The 16,883-nt window shown below is 33.7% G+C and overlaps 1 protein-coding gene across 3 annotated transcripts in view; it reads left to right on the forward strand.

Annotated features, from left to right (window-relative positions):
- The window catches only part of AKAP9 (A-kinase anchoring protein 9), a 197,807-nt gene that overhangs the window by 77,150 nt on the left and 103,774 nt on the right, over positions 1 to 16,883 (forward strand). For all 3 annotated transcript variants that reach the window (XM_078059240.1, XM_078059241.1, XM_036113321.2), the window contains 5 exons: positions 3,945 to 3,998; positions 4,364 to 4,534; positions 5,264 to 5,419; positions 6,263 to 6,460; positions 11,426 to 13,813. In XM_078059240.1, coding sequence (XP_077915366.1) covers positions 3,945 to 3,998; positions 4,364 to 4,534; positions 5,264 to 5,419; positions 6,263 to 6,460; positions 11,426 to 13,813 — 2,967 coding nt within the window. The remainder of the gene's footprint in view (positions 1 to 3,944; positions 3,999 to 4,363; positions 4,535 to 5,263; positions 5,420 to 6,262; positions 6,461 to 11,425; positions 13,814 to 16,883) is intronic.

Here is a 16,883-nt window from a genome sequence, read left to right on the forward strand (position 1 = left end):
TAAATCTCACCCTGTTATGATTTTCGTATTGGAAATTTTAAGGAATTATCTCTTAGTATCACACCCTCCCTGCCAAAGGAAATTCCTTTGTAGGAGATACATAGATTATAACTTCATTACAAATGCCAGATTTGCAAAGTTTAATAATGTTGGCTGCTCTTGTTTGCATTGGAGCATTTTTAAAATTTCAGAATTACAGTTTTGAATTGTAGGCCACATAATTATCTTGTATGTTTTTAAAATATCGCTGTCATTTTTCTGGTATGTAGGGAAATAAGGTAATAAAAAAGAACAGGAGCTTTGGAGCTTTGTGCTCAAATTTCAGCCTCATCACCCCCAAGGTGTATCAACCTGGGCCCATCACTTCAACTCTGATATACGGTTTTTCACCTGTAAAACAGTGAGATCTTCACAGTGTAGTTGTGAGGGTTATATTTGATAATATTTAGTATGGTGTTTTGTATAAAAAAGATAATCAAAGTTTGGGGTTTTTTTTACTGCTCTTCAGTAGAAATATGCTTTATCTTCACACTAAGTAAATGAAGTGTGTGATGAGAATTCTTTTAACAAATTATTCTCAAAAGAATTTCAGATCCTGATTAGTTACTTAGAACTTAGATTGGAAATTTTATGGTATGCACTTAATTTTCTTGACTTCTTTGGCTGGTATTCTCATTGGATTGAATAATGGATTCAGGCCTAGAAAGAATTAGATGATAATATCCTGTGATACCTATGTTACCTAGTAAGATCTCTTCTTCTTCTTTTTTTTTTTTTTAAGATTTTATTTATTTGACAGAGAGAGACACAGCAAGAGAGGGAACACAAGCAGGGGGAGTGGGAGAGGGAGAAGCAGGCTTCCCGCCAAGCAGGGAGCCCGATGCGGGGCTCGATCCCAGGACCCTGGGATCATGACCTGAACCGAAGGCAGCCACTTAACGACTGAGCCACCCAGGCGCCCCTAGTAAGATCTCTTCTGTATGAATATACCCAGTTACGTATACCAGAGGAATCAGACTGAGTAAAAAATGCCCTTCTTACAAATTAAATTATACCTAATCTGTTCAGTCTTCCATGAAGGGACATTTCATATCCAAAATGCTCTATGTACATGAAATATTTTTATTGATACCCTTTGAGCAGGGTTATTTGGAGAAAGTTGCAAATGCTGGAGGCAACCTAGACACATGACAGGTAAATAAATATGCTTTGTTAAGTATGGAAAGATGAAGTGACAGCAGGGCAGATACTCTCATTTTGGATTTCATGTGATTATTTAGTGCTTTTTAACCAAGTTATTTGTATGATTCATGATATTTATGAAATGACTAGCTGGAGTGGGAGACATAGCCTTTAGCCATAAAGTTATATAAACTTAGTCTTTTAACTTTGATTTTTTTTTTAACCTCACCTCATTTTTTCTCACTCCCTGCCTCAGCTCTGTTGAGGTATAATTGACAATTAAAAATTGTATATATTTAAGGTGTACAGTGTGGTATTTGATAATCAACTTTGACTTTAAATGGATGATCTTAACCTCATTAGTTACTTGGCTCCAATTCCATGAGTCACATTGAACTATAATTTTCATGAACTGTTTTGAACCATCAGATTATTTTATTAAAATATCCATACAAATTTTAGGATTATTTGTTCCATTTCTTTGAAAAAAGTTGATGGTATTTTGATAGGGATATCCATTATTAATATTTTTAATGTAAATAGTACCACATTAAGTATAATAGGATAAGATATTAATAGTGAGTTAGTCTTCTATGCTTTTAAACTAACATCCACTGAAAGGAAAAGGTTTTGGTGTAAAGGCCATTTTATGGTTATAAAAATTATCTTCCTCTGATTCTTTCTGAATAGCAGTATCTTTATGAGATGATACTTACCTCTACAGAACATTTTAAAATTGAAAATGTACCTTACTTATACTTTCCCAAGTCTTCATGTTCTCCATACAGATTGAATATATCTGTGAATTCAGAAAGAATATATTAGTACAGCCTAATGGTTAAATAACTTTGACAAATGCCACAGTAAAAAAAGGACATTAAGAGAAAGGCTTTTCTTCACCTGAGTTTATCAATCTAATCTTCCTGTTTCAGGTTATTAATTTACTTTCATATTAAGGTTTACCTGGTATAGTGTTAGAAGATTAATGTAAGAAGGGATGAATGCTGTACCCTTTAGCTATCAATAAAGTAATTATCTTCATTAAAAAAATAGAATAATGCTAACTATTAATGATCCTAGTATTCTGCTGAGTATTTCTCTTCTAACTTCAGAATATAGTTTATATTAGTTTAGTCCTGGTGAATAATTTTTTATTACCTATTTACATAGTATTTAAAAAATTTTTAATAATGATTTTTATGTTTGTTATAATAACATGTAATTAAGTCTTGAAAATGGTCATGTATTTTAAGAAGCCAATACATAAGAGTGTAATTTTGATTAAGTTAGAGAAAAATTAAGCTGAACTTTGGCTATATAATGTGTTAGATACAGTCATTATAAACTGATGACTTGTATCATCTCCACTTAAAGGTGTATCCTTGCTTAATATATTTGAAAATATTCATAAAATCCATTTCATTATACTATAACTGTAAAAATTTTAGTAGATGCTTATCAAACTGCTTCATTTCAGAATCAAGAAAAGCTAATTGAAATTTAGGAGGATTTAATTGGAAAGTTATTTCAAGTGACTTGATAATAATAATCTTAATAGAGTTAGTACTCCTGTCTTCTGATAGTTTTCACAAATTGTAATATTGTGTTGCCATAAAGATTAATTTTTTTTTTTAACTTTATTTTTCAGAAATTATCCTTAGGAAAAAAAACAAAGGAATCAAACTCTGTTACAAAACTCTTTTTTTTTTTTTTTTTTTTTAAATTTTAAGTAGGCTCCACACCCAAAGTGGGGTGGGCTTGAACTCATGACCCCGAGATCAAGTCGCATGCTCTACTGACTGAGCAAGCCAGGCGCCCCAGTATCTTCACTTTTAAAAAGATGTAGTCCATACATCTAAAACTAATGGTGTAATGTATGGTGATTAACATAACAATAAAAAATAAACATTCAATTAATCAGAAAAAATAAAATAAAGAAAAAATAAAAAGATGTAGTCCATATCCTAACTCTGGGATATTCTAGTCTATGTATTCCAACAGTACAAACTTTATTATCTTGGATTCTGTTAACGTAGAATTATGAATAATTAAGATGTAAGCAGAAGTGAAGTTTTTTTTGTGCACTGTTGGGGGAAGGAAGGGTTTGTTAAATAGATTAATTGGTCTGAAATTAATCTCCCACCAGGTCAACCCAGGAGACATATACTGTCATCCTTCTTCCTCCCATCGTCAAGTGTTTGTGATAGAGAGAGGCAAACATATGTTATGGAAAATCTCTACATCAGTCAGGGTTGGCATGGCTGTCATTTCCCCCAGGGAAAGGTGGGGGACTGTTCCTCACCTAGTCATCTCATACTTCTTGACCTGATTACCAACCTTTAGTGAATTTGCACCAGTAAACAATTTTACTTTAAAATGAATAGAGCTTAATCAAAAAACAGTTATTTAAATGATTATAAGGCAGGATTTTGTAGAAGAGGATTTAGTAACTTGAGGTTTATAATTACCCCTCTGAAGTCAAAATAGAAACTGCACTTAGAACTTCAATTCACTTAAACAAAAATGTATAGTACCATGTCTTCTGCATTGTTAGCACTCAAATGTTTTGGGAATCTTTGGTATTTGAAATGATCATAATGTCTTTTATAGATTTAAATTTAATCATTTTGTCTATTTTTGCCAATGAGGCATTTTCCCTATGCATAAGAGATGCATGAATATAGTTAGCAGAAATATAATTGTTAGCTTTAAATAAAATTCTGTCTAAAATCATAATATATCAGGAAATTGTTTTTGTACAGGTAAATGGTTGCAGTTTTGTGGTGAGAACAGAAAAGCCTACAAATTTATTAAGGGTACAGTATTTAAAACTACTCACGATACTAATGTTTTATACTATTTAAAACCATCTGGCTTACTAACAGAGCTTTTTCCTGCATGTACTTCTTTCTGTGTGTGATTTCTAAATGCTTTTAATGTTTAACAAACCAAAATTAGCCACATTTTGTTATAAAAGTTCAATTGTGACAGATTTTGCGGTATCTTGTTTTTGCTTTTAAGGTGTATATCACAATAATAACAAAGTAGGTTGTCATTCCAGTAAACTCTCAGGTGATAAGTGATATTTTAAAGTGGATTTTGCTATGGAATTCAGTGTTTAAATCCCTCTTCCTGAGGAATGTTGTTAGTATGAATTATTAAAAATCTTGGATTGATTTAGGAGGAAGAATTTGGTGCTGATGATTCTTATTCTGAACATGGAGCACAGTACAATCAGACCCACCTAGAGATGATGGAAAATGAATTGGCTGGTAAACAGCATGAAATTGAAGAGCTGAACAGAGAACTAGAAGAAATGAGAGCCACCTACGGGACTGATGGACTGCAGCAGGTATGTTATGTGGCTTTTGTTTTGTTACTGAGACGAAAATAGGAAATTTGAATGATAGTGTATGTACGGTCTTTAAAGATGAGGTTTTTAAATAGTAACTTAAGTCATCTCATCATATTTGTCCTTACACATATCGCAAACAACTTTGCTTAATCTTTTATGAGATAGCTAGGCAGAAATCACTTCTGGTGTTTTTGTAATCAGACTGAGAGAAAATTATGGTGCAAACCACATCAGAATATGAGGACCTAAACTCATTAAAAATGTCAGCGAGTCCTTATAGAAGTAAGCGCTTGTGGTTAGAATGACATCTGTTGTTTGTGGAAGTCAGTTATGAAAACAAGGTGAAAAAGGCCATTGATGAGGAGGACAGAATACATTTTAGTTTTGGCCTCTCCAGAAACAAGTGAGAATTGAATATGTCTATGATGATGTTGCCTACGAACAGATTGGGGCATCCCTAAATATAAAGGCACTTGTCCTTCTGGAAGCAGATAAATGGAGAAGTTAAACCTAGTAATTTTTTTTAAGTTGATTTGGAAGTAAAACCAATTTCTGCAAGCTAATCTTTCAGTTACAGACAAAAATGGTTAAGGTTACTTACAAATTATCATAATTCTGTCAGTGCATTTTGAATATTATATTTTTGAAGAATAGTTACCTATAGTAATAATCAGTTTTGTTTAAAAAATAAGTCTGGCACTTTTTATTTTCACTGATGTCTTTTAGTTACAAGAATTTGAAGCTGCCATTAAGCAAAGAGATGGCATCATAACCCAGCTCACTGCTAATTTACAACAAGCAAGGAGAGAAAAGGATGAGACAATGAGAGAATTCTTAGAGTTGACAGAACAAAGTCAAAAATTACAGATTCAGTTCCAACATGTAAGTATTACTAATAGAGCAAAATTTATTAGATTTTTAGTAATGAATTTTTTTAAAGTGCTCTAATTTTCAGAACAAATTTAAGTTTGTTTAAAATGCATTTGCTTATTATGTATCATGTTGGAAATATGTGAATGCCTGTTGTTATGATAACCAAGAGTTTAACTCTTAGTTCTTGTGTGGTTCCTTGATGTATTTTCTCTGTACTTCTTCCTTGTCTATATATTGAAAGCCTGCAAAATCTTTTAAGTCTGATTGGGTGGATTTTTGCAGAAATTAACATGTAGTCACATCCTACCTTTTGCCAACTCTGCTATGATTTTATTTTAGTTTCTAAAATAGTAGCTAGACAGAATGTGTTCCATTTATCTTTAATCAGAGCCGTAAGAATCTAATGGTATTAAAGTTTCTGATGGCAAGTACAGAAAATAATTTAAAAGGGAGGAATTTAATATAAGAATACAGGCTTATCTTACAGAATTCAAGTGAAAATACAACCAGACTTCTGAAAGGGATTAGAATCACAAACTGGAAAGTCATTTGGAATCCAGGAAGTACTGTCTTTTAGGCCCCGTCTCTTTCTGTATGTCTGCCTTAGTCTTAGCTATGTCACTAGACTTTCTCTGCTTTATGATGGGAAAGATAATCTTATTGGTTCGGCTTGGATAATGTGCCCACGATCATCTGATAAGCCATGGCAGCATGTTTACTGGAGTTTCAAGCCTATGAATCTAGCAGATTTCCCAGAGAGCAATTGTGGGCCGAGTAATACCCCAAAAGTATCTCTTCCTTAGTGCAATCTGTTCACAGAATTTAACTTGGAGGTTTCTTTCTGTTTTCAAGTTACAGGCTAGTGAAACTCTAAGAAACAGCACTCACAGTAGCACAGCTGCAGATTTATTACAAGCAAAACAACAGATCCTCACTCATCAGCAACAGCTGGAAGAACAAGACCATTTATTAGAAGATTATCAAAAAAAGAAAGAAGACTTCAAAATGCAAATTAGTTTCTTGCAAGAGAAAATTAGAGCATATGAAATGGTATGTTTATTTTAAGGAAGTCAGCCAGTGTATAACAGCTTTATAATTGAAGTGTTTTATACAACTGTTTATCCTTTTTGTTATGTATATGAATTACAGAATTTCGTTTAAGAAAAGCTCTTTAAGTATGCAAAACAACTTCTTTCAAAAGCAATTGGGAGTCTCACAATAATAGTTTAAATGAATAAAAATTCATTACTGAGTTCCTTTGGAAGTGATCAGCCATGTTAAAGTGAGTTCTCAGGAGAATCTAAATTTGTAAACAGAATTTCCATTCTTTTTTTTTTTTTTCACCTAAAGGTATTTCTACTCATTTTAGCAGTGGTTATGAAATTCTGAAAATATTTTCATGACAAAATGAAATTTTATGGATTTTAATTAGAAAAAACTACAGTAGAGTCTCTATTTATAGTAGTTATGTTTTATAAAGTTGCTTGGAACACTTACTTAACAATATATGCTCATAGGGGAAAAAAAGGGAAATGTATATATTTCATATGTTTATATTTGTTTATATGTACATACATATATATGCATGTATGTGTTTATATACATGCACACATATATCCTAGGGACTATATTTACATATATACATACATACACACATAACATATCTCATAGATTATAATCTTAAATCCTAAAAACAGCTCATCCTGGTAGATTATATTTTGTTTATTTTTCAAAAGAGAAAATGAGGTTTACAAGTGTTAAGTGACTTGCCTGAGCCTGCCCTACTGACACTTGTCAGTTGTGATTCAAACCCATATAGCTGGCCCAGAACCATATTTCTTGTGCTATACTGCACTGCCCCCTATTGTCTCCATCCTCTTCTTCTCCATCCATGCTCTCCTAATGAGCGAAAACATAAAGTCAAGTGTAGTTGCCTTGTTTGATGTCAGCTTTGGAAGCATGCATATCCAGCAACTCAATTTTTTTGCTGCTCTGTGCATTTCTGCAAATGACTGTGAGTATTGATTTGGGGGTTACAAATAAATTTTAGCAAGAAGATGGATTTGCAAGAAGGGAATCTGTGAATAATAAGGACAGACTGTACATATAATATGGTACTTTTTACAACTTAGTAAGTTCTTCTGCAAGAAGTTGAAAAATAACCAAGACAAGAATATTGTTTGGATAATAATAAAATTATTAGCTAGCATTTATTTTTGTTTACCTGGTGCTAGGCAATATTCAAAGCATCTTACACATATTAACTCATTGAATCATTGTAATAACCTTATGAGACAGAGATTTCTGCCATCACTCCCATTTTACAGATGAAGAGATCAAGCCAAAGCAAGGTGAGGTAAATTGCCTAATCACACAGGTAATAGTCGGCAGAACCAGGTTTCAAACCTAGGTAGTCTGATTCCAGAGACCATACTCTTACAAAAATAGGAAACATACAAATTTAAGCTACTGAAATTATGAAACGGTATGCTTTACAACCAAGATAATTTAAAAATCATTAGATAGATGTTTACAGAACACCTATTTTGTACCAGGCCCTTGCAAAAGATAATGATGCCTAAAATGTGCCCTTTCTTCGCTGAACCTCATGGTTTAATAGGGCATGTACACAAGATAGCACAAAACAAGGGTAAGTGTAGGTAAAAAGTGTTTTGAGTAGGTCTGGCTTCATAAGGGAAGTCACTCAGAGTAGGCTTTAGGGGGAGATGATATTTGAGGCCAGTCTGTAGGTTGGAATAATTTCTCTATAATTATGTTTTGTTTTCTCAGCAGTAGGCTTATGTGTGGCACATTAGCAGCTAATCAATATTCATTTGGTAAATAAGCAAATATATTATGAATCTGAGCTGATAGATAGGAAAGGATATTTTCTTTTCTTGTTTTGTTTTGTTTTGTTTTTGTTTTGTTTGTCACCATACAGTACATCATTAGTTTTTGAGGTAGTGATCCATGATACATTGTTTTCATATAACACCCAGTGCTCCATGCAGTAGGTACCCTCCTTAATACCCATCACCGGGCTAACCCATCCCCCACCCCTCCCCTCTAACACCCTCAGTTTGTTTCTCGGAGTCCATAGTCTCTCATGGTTTGTATCCCCCTCCGATTTCCCCCCTTCATTTTTCCCTTCCTTCTCCTAATGTCCTCCATGCTATTCCTTATGTTCCACAAATAAGTGAAACCGTATGATAATTGACTTTCTCTGCTTGACTTAGGAAAGGACATTTTAGATAGAGGTTGTAGTATATATAAAGATTCAGGCTGAAACATGTTAAAAAATGTCTAGGTAGCAAAAAATAGTTTAACCTAGAAATAGTTTTTGAAAGTGAGTCTTTACAGGAGGAAGTGTAAATAGTCTAGGCCTTAGTTAGAAGAGCCTTTAAGTTGGATTTTGTTGTATTTATTATATTCAGTAGGCAGTATTATTTGAAAGTATTTAAAATTTAAATAATTCATTTTCATAGGGGGAATTACCTTTGTTTATTTGAATGTTAGCAGAATACTTGTTATCATCAGTCTCTTCTTTGTTATATATATATATATATAAACTTCTCCTTTTTTTTTTACTTTGCATGAATCCCCCTGAGTAGTAGTTCCATAGCACAGCTGAGGGACTAGAGCATTAGGGTCATAGTTGAAACTGTCGTGGTTCCCTAGACACCACTTGATTCCAGCCTCATTCTCGTTGCCCCTAATCCTCAGAACTTCCCATGGTAGAGTGGTCACAGGCAGGAAGTCTGTTACTCCCCACTCCCTCAGGTCTGTTTCCAAAAATAGAGGGATTTTATCTTCGATCGCAGAGCTGTCTTTTGCAACACAAAATAAATGGTTTAAAACCGTATATTTTGAAATAAACAGTACTAAGAAAACTGAGCCATGAAATTGTATTATTTAATAGTTGAATGAAGAATTGTTGTTTGCAGTTATATCACATGTTGGACAGTTTTGAATTAAGTGTTTTATGAGGGTTCCTCCCTGCAATTGAAAATCAGGAAATAGAGGTATTACAGATTTTATAACAGTGTTAACATTTCAAGACTAACTACTTACTTAATAATTCAACTGAAGTTGACCTCCTGAACTAATTTTACTTTTTTATAGGTTCCAAATTCCTTATAGATACTTTCTAGTATTTAAATGTATTACATTTGTACATAGCACAGTGAGCATAAAACACATTAATATATTTATTTTCTTTTAGCTTCAAACATATTCCGTGACAGAGAGAAGAAATACTACATTTATTTTACAGATGAAAACACTGAGATTTAAGAGATTAAACTGATTTAAACGTCATATCGTAGTACAGAAATTAAAGTCAGAAGGCTCAGCACTTGGTAATAACTTATGGTGACATTGGATGGAATATGTGATACCAAGAAAAATGCTGATAGGATTTTGCTCAAGAGGCTTCACAGAATGACATTCATTACCTTAGTTAATTTATATAGTGCAGAATCTGGCCTTTGACTTGTAGGCTGAGAAGTCTGGTTTTTATCTTCTATCAACTGAGACTTGAGCTATCTCAGAGATAAGCTCAGATTTTTCAAGTTGAAGAGTCTAATGTTTAAACCTTGAATATAAGATTATTAATTTATAGTGAGAAATAATTACCACAGGGACCTGTATACTTCAAGTTCATTGGATTTTACTTTCTTTCCATGGGCAAATGAATTTGAAAAGCTAGATAATAATAATAGGAAGTTGTTTATTAGTGAGCGTGAGATCAGAGGATATTGGAGTCAAATGTTCTGTAGTATTAGGCTATGATAACTTGATATATCATCTCACAGTAGGAAAGTCATGCTTGTGGATTAAAATTCTTAAATTCTGTTTGCTACAACGCCTTACATTGCTTTGTACATTAGATATGGTTTTCCCAGAGGATCAGAATTTTCAGTCTTAAGGTACCTTGGTTCTCTTCCCCGGACACTGCTGAAATGAGTACTGCCAACCCTCTGAGGCTTTCCTTTCTCTAGGCTTTGACATTTTTTCTTTAGGTATGTGAATACATTCATCCAAGGTGCCTTTAAGTCCTCTTAACCTGGAACTCCTGTCTCAGTAAGGTGATTTTACTTACCTACTTATATTCTGTTCCACTCAGTGGATTGTACTTTCTTTGTACTTGGGACCTCAGCCCTGAACTATTTAGGCAACTAAATAACAGAGTCAAAACTTGGTTTCTAGGGCTTCTGCTTGACTCTGCTATGCTATAACACTCTTAAGAATGATTGTTGTTACAGATGTGCCTTGGCCTATGTCCTCGATTTAGGCTTACATACAGTTCCAAAATAGAGGCCCAAGTCAGAACTGGAAGAAAATATCTGTCCCGCTTTCAAATTTCTGTTCAAGCCCAAAGTCTAGGATCAAGTTGATGTGCCTTAAATGGTATAGTTGTCTTGCATGTTGTTTGAGGTTTAGCCACTTACGCGTTGGATATCCCCAAATTTCTGATTTACTTAGCCACAGGAATGAAGTTAAGGCAGACCCATAGGAACCTGTTTTGTTGTTTTAGTCTTTTCATAGCACTTGCCCATCTAACACCTTCAAGTCACTAGAATACATGGAAAGAATCTTGAGATGTATTTAAGACTTTCTTCTGGAATTATAAAGAGTACACAGTACTATAGCTGCAGAAAATATTAAGTTCTTAGAATGTTCACCAGTTATTAAGAAAGATGAAAATGTAATGGTCTAGACATTTTAATCCTACTAATTTTGAAATTAATGTTTTTAACCATAGCCGTGTTAGAATTTCTTTCTTCCAAGAAGACCAACACTGCTGTAGTGTTTCTCACAAATAGTGTTGGGTACACAAGTCTTGTCTCATTGACTTGGGAAAAATTAAGGGGCAAGCCTTGCAGTTACTTTTTGTAGAATTATGAACAAAACAAAACCAGACTTCTCTCAGTCTTTTGGTATTGCGTTTAGCAGTCTAAGTTGCCAGGAACTAAAAATGCCATTTTTATGTATTTTCATTTTTTCTTTCTAAAGGAACAAGACAAAAAAGTAGAAAGCTCAAATAAAGAAATACGGGAAAAGGATACAATCATTGAAGAATTAAATACAAAAATAATAGAAGATGAAAGAAAAACTCTAGAGCTAATGGATAAAGTCACAGCTGCTGATAAATTACTAGAAGAATTACAAGAACAGGTTGTACAAAAGAACCAAGAAATTAAAAATATGAAATTAGAGCTGACTAATTCCAAGCAAAAAGAAAGACAGTGTTCTGAAGAAATAAAACAATTAATGGGGACAGTTGAGGAACTTCAGAAGAAAAATCATAAAGATAGCCAATTTGAAACTGATATTCTCCAAAGAATGGAACAAGAAACACAAAGAAAGTTAGAACAGCTCCGGGCAGAGCTGGATGAGATGTATGGGCAGCAGATAGTTCAGATGAAACAGGAGTTAATGAAACAGCACATGTCACAGGTAGATGAACTTAAAATACGACATAAGGGAGAAATGGAGAATGCTTTAAGATCATATCCAAGTATTACAGTTAACGAAGATCAAATAACGTTAATGAATATGGCAATAAATGAACTGAATGTAAAATTGCAAGATACTAACTCTCAAAAAGAAAAACTCAAGGAAGAACTAGGAATAATTTCAGGAGAAAAGTCTGCTCTACAGAGACAGCTTGAAGACCTTTTTGAAGAATTGAGCTTTTCAAGGGAACAAATTCAGAGAGCTAGACAGACAATAGCTGAACAAGAAAGTAAACTCAGTGAAGCACACAAATCCCTTAGTACAGTGGAAGATTTGAAAGCTGAGATTGTTTCTGCATCTGAATCCAGAAAAGAACTAGAATTAAAACATGAAGCAGAAGTTACAAATTACAAGATAAAACTTGAAATGTTAGAAAGGGAAAAGAATGCTGTATTAGACAGAATGGCTGAATCGCAAGAAGCTGAATTAGAGAGGTTGAGGACACAGCTTCTGTTTAGTCATGAAGAAGAACTTTCCAAACTGAAAGAAGATTTAGAAATCGAACATCGAATAAATATTGAGAAACTAAAAGATAATTTAGGCATTCATTATAAACAGCAGATAGATGGCTTACAGAATGAAATGAGTCAAAAGATAGAAACCATGCAGTTTGAAAAAGACAGTTTGATAACTAAGCAGAATCAATTAATTTTGGAAATTTCAAAGCTAAAAGATTTACAGCAGTCCCTTGTGAATTCAAAATCAGAAGAAATGACTCTTCAAATCAATGAACTTCAAAAAGAAATTGAAATACTCAGGCAAGAAGAAAAGGAAAAGGGTACACTTGAACAAGAAGTTCAAGAATTACAACTTAAAACTGAATTATTGGAGAAACAAATAAAGGAAAAAGAGGATAACCTTCAAGAAAAATTTACACAACTTGAAGCAGAGAATAGCACTCTTAAAGATGAAAAGAAAGCCCTTGAAGACATGTTGAAAATGTATACTCCTGTTAACCAAGAAGAAAGATTAATTTTCATAGACTCCATTAAGTCCAAATCCCAAGACTGTAACTGGCAAAAAGAAATAGAAATACTTACAGAGGAAAACAAGGACCTCAAAAAACAATGTATTCAGCTAACTGAAGAGATTGAAAGGCAAAGGAACACTTTTTCATTTGCTGAAAAAAATTTTGAAGTTAACTATCAGGAGTTACAGGAGGACTATGCTTGCCTTCTCAAGGTAAAAACTGACTTAGAAGACAGCAAAAACAAACAAGAAGTAGAGTATAAAAGTAAGCTTAAAACACTTAGTGAAGAGCTTCATCATTTGCAAAGAATAAATCCAACTATGGTAAAAATGAAAAGTTCAGTCTTTGATGATGACAAAACTTTCATAGGAGAACCATTGGAAACCAGTGAGGTTGTTGAGAAAGATACAACAGAACTTATGGAAAAACTTGAGGTAACCAAGCGAGAAAAGTTAGAACTGGCGGAGAGATTGTCTGATCTTTCTGAACAATTAAAACAGAAACATGGTGAGATTAGTTTTCTGAGTGAAGAAGTGAAGTCTTTAAAGCAAGAGAAAGAGCAAGTTTTATTGAGATGTAGAGAGCTAGAAATCATCATTAACCATAAACGGACAGAAAATGTAAATGTGTGTGATGCTCAGTTAGTCTCTTTAAAAGATGGTGGTGTGACTATGACAGGCAAGGATTCTGGAGAGTTAGTTTCTAAAATAAATAAAGATTTTGTTGAAGAATCAAAAATAATGGAGGAAGATAAAATTCCTTTTGAAAATAAGACTGTTGGAAAAGAAGGCAAGCAAGAACAGTTGTTTTTGGATCATTTGCCATTAGTGACAAATGGATCATCACTTGGGACAACTGAACCAAGTAGAAATGATAAACTTCAGTGGGAACTTAGTGTACTTAAATCAGAACAGGTATGTTTACTTACTTATATAGATGCTAAAGCATAGTGAAAATGTACAATGCTTACAAAAAATGTTTTCATCTACCTAAAACACATATAAGAGAATGAAAATTGAACCCTATAATGTAATTCTCATTTGGGCCTATCAGCTATCATTGCTTTTTTTTTTTTTAATATGTTTTATATTTATTTGTCAGAGAGAGAGCACGAGTGAACACAAGCAGGGGGAGTGGCAGGCAGAGGGAGAAACAGGCTCCCTACTGAGCAGGGAGCCCGATGCGAGACCCCATCCCAGGACCCTGGGATCATGACCTGAGCCAAAGGCAGACGCTTTGACAGAGCCACCCAGGCATCCCAGCTATCACTGCTTTTATCTATTTTTTCTTAAACACTGTTGCCTTTCTTTCAGTTAATTTATGTTATATATTCTGTTAAGGAAATAAAAACATAGGAATGGTTTCACTTTCTTTGGAAAGGCAAGAGTTTCAATAACTTCGTTGAGAATCTGAACTTTAAAAAAGTTACTTTGTAATATTTTGTTGTAATTTCAAAGCTTGGTTTCAGCATTTTGTTTTATATTGGCATTTTCCAAATTCCACAACTAAAAATTAACACTTAAATTTTTCAGTACTTTATACTTACTTATTCAGTAGTTACAACGCTGTATTTCCTCGAAAAAAAAATCTCAAGTCCTAGAATTTTCTCAGAGTACTGTGTAAAGCTGAAGGGGTAAAAAGTATTAATTCTAACTATAACTAAAGAATGCATATAATGAGTTATAATAAATCATTCTTGACAATTTATATTTGTTGGGTAGTGATATTAGAAATAACTGGAAAATTCCACTGGGTATCTTGTATAATGCTGCTAAGTAAAACTTTGTTTCTTAATTTATGCAACAGGTATTTATTGAATCTCTAGCCAGGTATAGGATTATACTGGCAAGCAAGAGAGCAGGAGAGCTCTCTTTGAGAGCAGGAATATATTCTAGTGAGGGAGGCAGAGAGTAGACAAGGGAACGAGTAGAGTAGTTAGAAGTAGTGATAAGTCCTATAAAGAAAATAAAACAGATAACATGATAGAGAATGATGGGTAGTGGTGGTGCCAGCATTCTATAGGATGATCAGGAAAGGTCTTTTGGAGGAATTGACATTTGAACTGAGATCTAAAAAACTAAGAGGGAGCCTACTACATGCAAATTAGAGCAATTGTGAAAACATAGGTGAGCTTGAGAAACTGAATGAAGGTGTGTTTAGTTGAGTTTGAAAGCAGGAGAGTGAAAGAAAAAGAGTTTGAAAAAGAAAGAAGAGACAAGATCTTGGAGAGCCTTACAGACTTTGTAAGAAGTTGAGATTTTATTCTGTATACAGTAGGAAGCCTTTGGAAAAATGTTCTCTTTTTATTTCTAATAAATTCCGATCTTAGGATGAAGTTACATTACAATAAACCTATTGTAAAGTGAAATATCTTAAGTTGAAAATGAAGTTAATACACTTAACCTACTGAACATCGTAGCTTAACCTAGTAACATGCTCAGAACACTTGCATTAGCCTATAGTTGGGCAAAATCATCTAACACAGAGCCTATTTTATAATAAAGTGTTAAGTATCTCATGTAATTTATTGAATACTATACTGAAAGCAAAAAACAATGCTTGAATGGGAAGAATGGTTGTAAATTTATTGTTTGTCGTCCCCGTGGTCATGTGGCTGACTGGGGGCTGTGGCTCCCGCTGCTGCCCAGCATCATGAGAGAGTATCGTACCACATACGTAGCCCAGAAAAAGATGAAAATTAAAAATTTGAAGTATAGTTTCTACTGAGTGTGTATCACCTTTACACTTTACACTGTAAAGTCAAAAAATCCTAAGTCAAACCACCATATGTTGGGGACTGTCTGTATATTCACATTTATGATATTATATCAAATGTAAAGATATTTTACATTTTAATAACCTAAATAGAGTTTAAAAATTCAAATTGCATAACTATTAATGTTTTGTTAAATATCTGAAATTGTCTTCAAAACCTTAATGTGGTTTTAATTTAATTACTCCTAAAAATGCCAGAGATCGTTTAGATTTTTTAAAAAGACATTATTTTTTTTTTAATTTTTTTTATTGTTATGTTAATCCCCATACATTACATCATTAGTTTTAGATATAGTGTTCCATGATTCATTGTTTGTGCATAACACCCAGTGCTCCATGCAGAACGTGCCCTCCTCAATACCCACCACCAGGCTAACCCATCCTCCCAACCCCCTCCCCTCTAGAACCCTCAGTTTGTTTTTCAGAGTCCATCGTCTCTCATGGTTCTTCTCCCCCTCCAATTTCCCCCCCTTCATTCTTCCCCTCCTGCTATATTCTTCTTCTTCTTTTTTTTAAAAAGACATTATTGACAGAGGACCTGAATTTGAAGCTGTCAAAATGGTCAGATTTTCTCAGTAAGAATTTTATTTTCTCCGCTAAAGACATTTTCATTGACGTTCAGATGCCTTCTCCTTGACATTAATTTATATAAAGTAAAGGGAGGCAAACTTGTAAACAGTCCCTTCCCAGTTGTCACTACCAGGACAAACCCCCTTATCGGTGGAGAGGGGAGTAAAGTGTGTGTGTGTGTAGAGGGAAGCTCACAGAAGAAATCGAGTGATAATTTCTACAGTAATAACATCTCAGAGCAATCTAAATATGCTTAGAGATAATGCTGACTCCCTAAAAAATACTTTCCTCTTACAACCAACCTAATTGGCTAATGAACATGGAAGGATACTTTCACCCTTATAAATTGATATAACAATAAGGTAATATTTTATACCCATCAGATAGGCAAAATGAGTCCCACAATAAAAAGTGGGGAGATGAATACTCACATATGCCATTAATATCAATGTAAATTGGCACAATTATATAAAACATAATTTGGTAAAATTTAATACATTTAATGTATATTACCTATGACCCAGCAGTTGTATTTCTAGTTGGTTCTCAGTATGGTCCCTGACTAGCAGTATCAGCAGCACTTGAAACCAAATTCAAATTTGGGGGCACCACACCAGACTTCCTAAACCAGAAACTCTG

The sequence above is a fragment of the Halichoerus grypus genome, chromosome 12 (genome assembly GCF_964656455.1).
Source record: "Halichoerus grypus chromosome 12, mHalGry1.hap1.1, whole genome shotgun sequence".
NCBI classification, from domain to species: Eukaryota; Metazoa; Chordata; class Mammalia; order Carnivora; family Phocidae; genus Halichoerus; species Halichoerus grypus.